This window comes from Carassius carassius, chromosome 12, assembly GCF_963082965.1.
Source record: "Carassius carassius chromosome 12, fCarCar2.1, whole genome shotgun sequence".
NCBI lineage: Eukaryota > Metazoa > Chordata > Actinopteri > Cypriniformes > Cyprinidae > Carassius > Carassius carassius.
Window position 1 is genome coordinate 604,201 of NC_081766.1, and position 10,000 is coordinate 614,200.

General features: G+C 37.6%; 1 protein-coding gene across 2 annotated transcripts in view; it reads right to left on the reverse strand.

The window, feature by feature from the left end:
- Positions 1 to 10,000, reverse strand: part of LOC132154396 (receptor-type tyrosine-protein phosphatase mu-like) — a 186,365-nt gene that overhangs the window by 4,355 nt on the left and 172,010 nt on the right. For both annotated transcript variants that reach the window (XM_059562927.1, XM_059562926.1), the window contains 6 exons: positions 5,178 to 5,294; positions 4,604 to 4,758; positions 3,506 to 3,641; positions 1,465 to 1,614; positions 1,012 to 1,185; positions 299 to 430 (listed from right to left, as the gene is read on the reverse strand). In XM_059562927.1, coding sequence (XP_059418910.1) covers positions 299 to 430; positions 1,012 to 1,185; positions 1,465 to 1,614; positions 3,506 to 3,641; positions 4,604 to 4,758; positions 5,178 to 5,294 — 864 coding nt within the window. The remainder of the gene's footprint in view (positions 1 to 298; positions 431 to 1,011; positions 1,186 to 1,464; positions 1,615 to 3,505; positions 3,642 to 4,603; positions 4,759 to 5,177; positions 5,295 to 10,000) is intronic.

Consider the following 10,000-nt stretch of genomic DNA (forward strand, 5'->3'; position numbering starts at 1 on the left):
GTATTGTTTTAAAAGTGGATATAAATGAAAACGATTAAATATGATTCTTGAGAGTGTTCAGATGATTCAATTGAGTCACTGGTTTAATCTTCAGCAGCTGATCATTTCGATTCACTTCAGTTTCATATTTATATTTCTGTATGTGTTCTGTTCTGAATGTGGATGAATGTGCATCTCTGTGTCTTTTCTCTCAATAATGCAATTCTGACCTGGTGCGACAGTTTAGTTTAAAATTATTTTCTGAAAATCCAGCAGTTCAGAGACATGAAATCACAGAAACAGTAAATGAGGTCCTGACCTGCGCTGGATCCACGTCGTTCAGCATCACGATAGACGTGCAGTGATAGTCCAGAACCAGACGCCAGAAGTCCTTGACTGTGTTTGGCAAAGGATGCTGGGTAACGATGAACGCAGACGGCTGCTTGTAGCTCTGAAAGACCAGAAAGAGACGAAGAGATAGTCATCATCACTTCCAATTATATAAAGACTCCTTATGATAGAGCTGTGCAATCAGTCTGATGTGAGAAAGCATCTAATGTTTGTCCAGATTGCAGAAACTGACTGGTTTCTGTCACTCACACACACTTTTGAGTTTGAGTTTCAATGCATCTCAACGTGAGCAACAAAACAACGAGAGAGCGCCTCAGATGCAAAGATGAAGAAAGAATAATACACATCTGCATCCTTTATGCTCTCTCTCTCTCAAAAATAATATAGCATTTAACATTATTTTACAATTTTAATTAGTATTATACATTTATATGCAATTTTAAATAATAATATTAAAGGAATCTCTATATTACATGAATGAGAATCGAAAGAGTTTGAATATCACAGTTTATGACTTTAATACTGATGCATCTAAATGAAAACTGATTATAAGCGTGTTCAGACAGAGATGATTCAATAGAGTTGGCACGTTTGATTCCTTTCAGTGAATCACTTCAAAAACTGCACTGCATGAATGATTCAAATGATTAGTATAAATATTTAAGGGCAAATCAGGCGTACGTCCATGAGCGCGGCGTTGATGTAGTTGCTGCTCTCTCCGTCGATGGTGATGAGGAAGGGCAGGCAGCGGTCCGGAGGAAGCACATCCATGCAGCGGTTCTTCTCATGATTCCTCGGCAGCAGAGCGATGCTACAGTCCTCCACACGCAGCGTCGGCGTCACCATGTTCAGCGTCTGCAACACACACACATCATCACTAGACATCATCCCTAGCATTTACATATTATCATGAACCCAAACATTTCAGCTGATTTAATATACACAGACAGCATTCACACTAAAACAACAACAGAAGCAGTCATCAGTAGCACAGGTAAATTTGTAGAAAAAGCCAGCAATACATTGTATGGGTCAAAATTATTGATTTTTATTTTATGCCAAAAATCATTAGGATATTAAGAAAAGATCAGCACTTTGTCATGTCAGCTGTAGAATCATGTGATCGTCTCTCACCCTGAACTCCTCTTTGATTGGACTGGAGTTGGTCTGAGGATCCAATCGGTTCATGTCGTAGTAAACGGAGCGAAGCTGATTGGCTGGGATGGTGGTGTCGCCGCAGAGACACGCCTCCAAGATGGCGTCGTGAATGAAGACATACTGCTCCTGACAAACACAAGAGACAAGATCCAGCACGACTGAAGACCATCACATCTATAATCACCACAGAACCACTAGAGTTATATGTTGTTGTTTTTTAAAGAAATTAATACTTTTATTGATCAAGGACACATTAAATTGATCCAAAGTGACAGTAAAGACATTTATAATATTGCAAAATATTTATATTGCTAATAAATGCTGTTCTTTTGAACTCTCTAATCTGCAAATCCTCCAAAAATAAAACAGTTTCAACAAAAATATTATATAAATATATATATATATATATTTTTTTTAATTTATTATTATTTTTTTTTATTATTATACAATTTTAATGACTGATATGTAAAAGTAATATATATATATAATAACTGTAAATTAACAAATATGTTATTAATATAATTAAGAATTTATTTAAGTAAATTAACAATAGAAAGTTATTAATTCATGTAAAATAAATGTTATTAAAATAAGGAAATTAAACTTGAATATATATATATATATATATATATATATATATATATATATATATTAATATAAAATGTTTAATTTTTAAATGACAAATTTTAAATTAATATTAATATGTAAATATAAATTAATAGTAAATTAACATAAATATGTTTTATATGTTTCTTGAGCAGTAAATCATCATATTTTCATGATTTCTGAAGATCATGTGACACTGAAGACTGGAGGAATGATGCTGAAAATACAGCGGAGCATCACAGAAATAAATTACACTTTAACACAGATTCACACAGAAAACAGCTGTTTTAGATTGGAATAATATTTTACAATTTGTACTGTATTTTTGATCAAATAAACGCAGCCCTGGTGAAAAGAAGAGACTCTTAAAGAAACACCCCACACTCCTGAATGCAGGGTTGGTCACATACTACTGTATAACAAATCAGTTCTAGTTTTCTGCCGAAATAAATGCTTGATTTCCTCCGTCGCTGTGCTGTTCTCTCCCTTCATCTGTTTTGTATTCATGGATTTTGTCAGTGTTGCAAATGCAGATGCCGCTGTGATTGCACTCATTTGTTTCAGAGAGACTAAGACGGTATAAAACAGAAAGATCATCAAACTTTATTAGCAGCGAGTCGTCAGCATTTCAACGGAATCACTCTTTTTTGTGGAGCGGACGCGTTTGATGGAAATCACTGCTGAAGTGACATTTCCACAGCATCTTGGCCTGTCACTTCTGACGAGGTCAGCGCGTCTCTGATTAGGCATCTGCTGTGACCTCTGACCTTTCCTCTCGCACGTTCATTCCAGACGTGATGCAACCTAAAAAGCACGCAATCAGCAGCGGAGCTCTAATGAGTGTGTGTCGTCTGAAATGATTAGTGACGGTTCAAACATGCGTGTAAAAGGTAACGTGTTCCCGTCGGGTGTCAAAGCGTGCCAAAACCCCTGCGAGCAAAACACACACACACACACACAAGACTGAAGGTCACTGAACTTGAACAGGGTGGATGAGGATGTGCTTCTCGCTGTGAAACCAGACCAGATGCTGCAGAAACCCGTCAGAAGCTGTAAAAACCAAGCTTTCGCTCTTCAAACGCACCGCGGCTCTTAAAGCACCTGCATCGAGTCGATCAGCTCTTGGTTGAGAGTGTTTATGAGACGCTCACAGGTTAAAATAGCAGCGGTGTGATTGACGTGCTGGAATCAGGAGAGGAACACACACGAATGCCTTCACTGCGCTTTAACAGCTTTCTCCTCATTTCTAAAGCCTCTTATACTAGAACCATATTTATCCCTTGAAAAAGTCTCTATTCTCTCTTTTGAGTGCCAGGGATCATTCTAACCTCTAACATTACTCTGATGCATTTGGCAGGCTCAGTGATGTGAAGGTGAAGAGGTCAGAGGTCAAAGGTGAGAGAAGGAATACCTCGGTCTGGACCATGTTGACTCTTCGAGATCGCAGCTCTCTCACACAGTTATAGATGTCGACGACGCCTTCCCGCTCCGCCATGTCCAGCATGATGTCAATCACGATGAAGCAGCCCGTTCGCCCCGCCCCCGCGCTGTGAGCGACCAATCAAAACACAGATTCAGATCAACAGATAAATCCACAGGGATGAAACACAATAAAATCAGGCTACACTGCAGCATCCATTTAGAAAGAACTTCTGCTGAATCGGAAATATATTTGTGAGCTGGAAAATAAATGCTGTGTTAACATCATCTCAGAATGATGTTTGGAATAATTAAGATTTCTAAAATCTTAATTATTCCAAACATTATGTATGTATTTACCTATACACACACACTTGTGTATGTGTTTCACTTTCATGTCACGACTTTCAATTGTTTTGCAAGTTTACATCTCGTAATTATTTTTTATTGCTTCTGCCACTGAATAAAAAACAAATTATAAAGGTAATTGTTACTTGTTATCCCACAATTCTTACTTTATTGCAATTATAAATATATAAAGTCAGAACTTTGTAAAAAAAAAAAAAAAAAAAAACTTTTTTTATTCAGTGGAATAATTGCGATTATTTAATGTTTTACAAAGAAGTCTCTCTTTTACACAATATTACTGTTTTACTGTTTTTTTTTATTCAAATCAATGCAGTCTTGCTAAGCTGAAGACACTTTTTTCAATTTCAGCTTCTTTTAATTTAAATATGTTTTATTGCAATTGAATTAATTATACTTTTGACTGGTAGTGTTGATATAATAATAACATAAACTTCTGTTCGATCTTATTTCAGTGTTTCATGATGTGCTTTATTTACACTCACTTTTCGCAAAAACTGAACATGGATTCATTTTATAATAATAAACTTATATTTTATATAGATTTTATATAGCAGCTTCTAAAGGCAATTTAAATATTAAAAACAAATCTAATACTAGAAAAATACACTTTAATTCAAAATGAATAAATTATAAACATATCCAAAATACAATAGAAAAAGTGTAAACAACAACCTAAACAAATGAAATGAAAGGCTCTGTGAGCTCGTATATGGTCAGGTACCTGCAGTGGACCGCGATGGGTCCGGCGTTGGAGGGGGATTTGGCTTTGACCCGGCGAACGAATCCCAGCAGACCCGTGGCGTGATAGGGAACGCCGTGATCCGGCCAGCCGGTGAAGTGAAACTGACTGATCTCACGGATCTCATGAGCTCCTCGCTGCAGAACGGACAGAGACTTCATAATCACCTTGCTTTCGCACATCTTATATCTGCTGCAAACTCACTAAAATCTGCCAAAACTACTACAGCAGCAGCAGCTAACCAGGAGCTTTTAATTAAAGAGAGATATGGGGAAATATATTTAACGGAAGATTTTGGCACTAATTGTACTCCATACTATTTTGCTGAATTTTCTGGCACTAACTGTATTCCATAAATCAAAATGACCCAAACACAAAACGTGTAACATTTTTATTTACAAATGGTTATATCTCTGAAATAATATTGGTAAAAAATCACAAAAAAAAATTAATAGAGATATGGGGAAATATAGTTTACGGAAGGTTTTGGCACTAATTGTACTCCATACTATTTTGCTGAATTTTCTGGCACTAACTGTATTCCAGCGTCTCTCACCTTCTCCACCGCAAACGTTCTGATGACGTACTCGGACAGAAGCTGAGTCTCGATCAGCGTCACCTTGATGTCTCTGTAGATCTCGGTGTCATCCGGCCAGTACTTACAGCACTTCACCTGACACACACAAACACACACAGACCCTCATCAGAGGAGCACAGCTTCGAGTCCGGCTCGCAACGGTCAGAACTGCTGTTTCTTCTGAAACTGTCCAAATAAACATGTTAAATAAATCAGCTTATTACACAGCACATTTCATACACAACGGAAATTCAAAGTGCATTAGATAAAAACTATACAAAATAGTAAAAAATTATGGAACATCTGCAACAGTGTAAAAAAATAAAAAAATTAAAAAAAATTGTAATTGCGTATTGCAATTCATATGTATATGTAAAAGAAATAACTGCAACTTTTTAACTCGCAATTCTGAATTTTATCTTGCAATTGTAAGATTATCTCTCACTTTATGGAGTTTTCTTCTCAGAATCACAAGTTTATATTACACATAAATTTTATAAACAGCTTAAATGATACTGAAAACACTGAACCATGAACTGATTTAAAAACTGAGGTGCATCTCGTCTAACTTAAAATATACATTTGAAATTGTTAGTTAAAGTAATTTGATGAGCTAAACCAAAAGAAAAATTATGTTAAATAATCCTAATATTTTATTTCTTCATTTTTTAAAAAACATTTCACAGTAGTCGATCAGTTTTGATATGAAAAAAAAACTACACCGCAAAAATAATTTCTTGGTTTAACTTCCATTAAGTAGCCTAACCAACAAATTTTTATCAAACAAAGCAAACTTTGAAACAACAAATCAAGTTTTGACTTTATTTAAACTACAATTTGAGTTGATACAAAGAAAGAGATTAAATTATTCAAGTTATCTTAACAACATTTGTGAACCTAAGCTGAATCTGAGAAGGCATCTGTGAAAAGTTATGAAAACGAATGATCAACATGTTTTTTACAGTGTACATTCTAGTAGATTTGTAGAGTTTCTGAGGAGTAAATGCCGATGTGGAGATGCATCAGAAACGCTGTCGAAGCTCGTCGTATCTGACCTTTCGTCTGTGACGGTTAAATGTGATAGCGCTCGGTTTCAAATGTCACCTGATCACATTAAATTAACCCTTCAGCGGCGGTGATGATTAACATCGTGCTCCTGATTAACACACGTATTGATGTTCAGATCAATGCACCGTGAGGATCGTCCTCCATACGCTCTCATTTCAGCAGCATTAACTCCTATCGATTCAATTTCTGAACGCAAAGGGCATCACGGATCAGCATCTGTTACCACAGTAACCACAGATAAACCTCTATCAATAGTTTCATGTTTCTGAAAACCATTTATAGCGTTCGCAACATTTAATGACTCTAAAATGTCAAGAGATGCAAGCATCAAATCAAAGCCAGACAGATATTTTTACACCTTCAATTAATGTGTTTACATTCCTTTATCATTATTTTCAAAAGTTTTTAACAAGTTTTGTCAGTAGAATAAATAAGTTACAATTAAATTTCAATTAAAGCACTGCTATAAAGCTTCTCCAGAGTTCGTCTCCTGATGAGTGAGATGGGTGATGAATCTCTCTGTGATGTAATTCACACATTAATGTTCTCATTCACACATTACGTTCAAGATAAATGAGTTCTGCACTTCCAGATGTGACACGATACCGACCTCACACGCCTGACACTCACAGAGCGACTGGACCGGATCACGGATCACGTCTGGAGTGAGTTCAGCTCTAACTGCATTATACTTCTCACACAACGCAGATAAAACCTCATTATGTGGCAATATAATCCAGTCAGCAGAGAATCAGAAGACTAGGAACAGCTGCACTAATAACTCTCAGCCTCAGACGCACACGCTTTCCAATACAATAGAACACGAATAAACATAAGCACAGTATATATGACAACATGATTACAAACTCTGTTTTACAGTAAGACATCGAGCACAACAGAGAGAGAGAGAGAGAGAGAGAAGCATGGAGGTTGTGACACTTGCTTTTACGCCAGCGATACTTTGGGTGCAGAAATTAAATTTTCTCCAGCATCATTAGAGCCGGAATGTGATTGGAGACATGAGACGGAGACACACGAGAGTCTCCCGCTGAGACGAACCTCCAAACAACTCCATCTCAGAGTCCTCCTCCGGGATCAGATGACAGAAAAACCATCAGATCCTTTCAGCAATTAGGACCGAATCTGTGTGTGAGTGAGTGAGAAAGAGTGTGTGTGTGTGTGTGTGATTGAATATATGGTTTATGTGTACAGTGACATGGGGATTTAAATGTAAACATGGTTTATGAGGTTTACACTGTGTCCCTGTGAACCAAATATAAAAAAAAAGCATTTGGATGGATGGAACGATAAATGGATTAACAATAGATGGATGAATGGATAGAGGGATGATTGATGGAGGGATTAATGATGGATAATGGATGGAATGATTAATGATGGATGGATGGATGAGGGATGGATGGATAAAAGATGGATGGATGGATGATAGATGGAGAGATTAATGATGGATGGATGGATGAGGGATGGAGGGATAATAGATGGATGGATGGATAATGGATGGAATGATTAATGATGGATGGATGGATGAGGGATGGAGGGATAAAAGATGGATGGATGGATGATTGATGGAGAGATTAATGATGGATGGATAGATGAGGGATGGAGGGATTAAAGATAGATGGATGGATGGATGGAGGGATTAAAGATGGATAATGGATGGAGGGATTAATGATGGATGGATAGATGAGGGATGGAGGGATTAAAGATAGATGGATGGATGGATGGAGGGATTAAAGATGGATAATGGAATGATTAATGATGGATGGATGGATGAGGGATGGATGGATGGATAAAAGATGGATGGATGGATGATAGATGGAGAGATTAATGATGGATGGATGGATGAGGGATGGAGGGATAATAGATGGATGGATGGATAATGGATGGAATGATTAATGATGGATGGATGGATGGATGGATGAGGGATGGAGGGATAAAAGATGGATGGATGGATGATTGATGGAGAGATTAATGATGGATGGATAGATGAGGGATGGAGCGATTAAAGATAGATGGATGGATGGATGGATGGATGGAGGGATTAAAGATGGATAATGGATGGAGGGATAATAGATGGATGGATGGATAATGGATGGAATGATTAATGATGGATGGATGGATGGAGGGATAAAAGATGGATGGATGGATGATTGATGGAGAGATTAATGATGGATGGATAGATGAGGGATGGAGGGATTAAAGATAGATGGATGGATGGATGGAGGGATTAATGATGGATAATGGATGGAGGGATTAATGATGGATGGATAGATGAGGGATGGAGGGATTAAAGATAGATGGATGGATGGATGGAGGGAGGGATTAAAGATGGATAATGGAATGATTAATGATGGATGGATGGATGAGGGATGGATGGATGGATAAAAGATGGATGGATGGATGATAGATGGAGAGATTAATGATGGATGGATGGATGAGGGATGGAGGGATAATAGATGGATGGATGGATAATGGATGGAATGATTAATGATGGATGGATGGATGGATGAGAGATGGAGGGATAAAAGATGGATGGATGGATGATTGATGGAGAGATTAATGATGGATGGATAGATGAGGGATGGAGGGATTAAAGATAGATGGATGGATGGATGGATGGATGGAGGGATTAAAGATGGATGAGGGATGGAGGGATAATAGATGGATGGATGGATAATGGATGGAATGATTAATGATGGATGGATGGATGGATGGATGAGGGATGGAGGGATAAAAGATGGATGGATGGATGATTGATGGAGAGATTAATGATGGATGGATAGATGAGGGATGGAGGGATTAAAGATAGATGGATGGATGGATGGATGGAGGGATTAATGATGGATGGATGAAAATGGATTGAAGATGGATTATGGATGGAGGGATTGATGATGAATGGATGATGGAGGGATTAAAGATGGATAATGGATGGAGGGATTAATGATGGATGGATGAAAATGGATTGAAGATGGATAATGGATGGAGGGATTAATGATGGATGGATGAAAATGGACTGAAGATGGATAATGGATGGAGGGATTAATGATGGATGGATGAAAATGGACTGAAGATGGATAATGGATGGAGGGATTAATGATGGATGGATGAAAATGGACTGAAGATGGATAATGGATGGAGGGATTAATGATGGATGGATGAAAATGGATTGAAGATGGATAATGGATGGAGGGATTAATGATGGATGGATGAAAATGGACTGAAGATGGATAATGGATGGAGGGATTAATGATGGATTGATGATGGAGGGATTAACAGTGTATGGATGGATAAGGGATGAAGGGATTAAAGATAGATAGATGGATGGATGAATGATTGATGGAGGGATTAACAATGTATGGATGGATCAAGCGTGCCGCACAAGCCCTGAAAAGTGAAGCCAAAACGTCTCGATCGCCCCCTGGTGAGTGGTCCTAGTATAGGTCATAAACCCCGCCTCCCCATGTTATTCAATGGGACGCGAGACCAACTAAACAATTAAATTACCCTTCAAATATCTTTTTTCCGAAGCTGTTTTTTGTCTGTATTTACTGTAGTTTGTATCACGCTAATGTAAATTCAAGTGTTCGTTTTTAAAATAAGTTGTTTTTTAGATAGTTATTTAATGCTCTAAAAACGGTGGTGTGACGTTGTGATTGACAGCTGTGATTGACAGCTCTCTGGAGGAGGCACTGAAGCATCAACAGGCTTTTTTCATG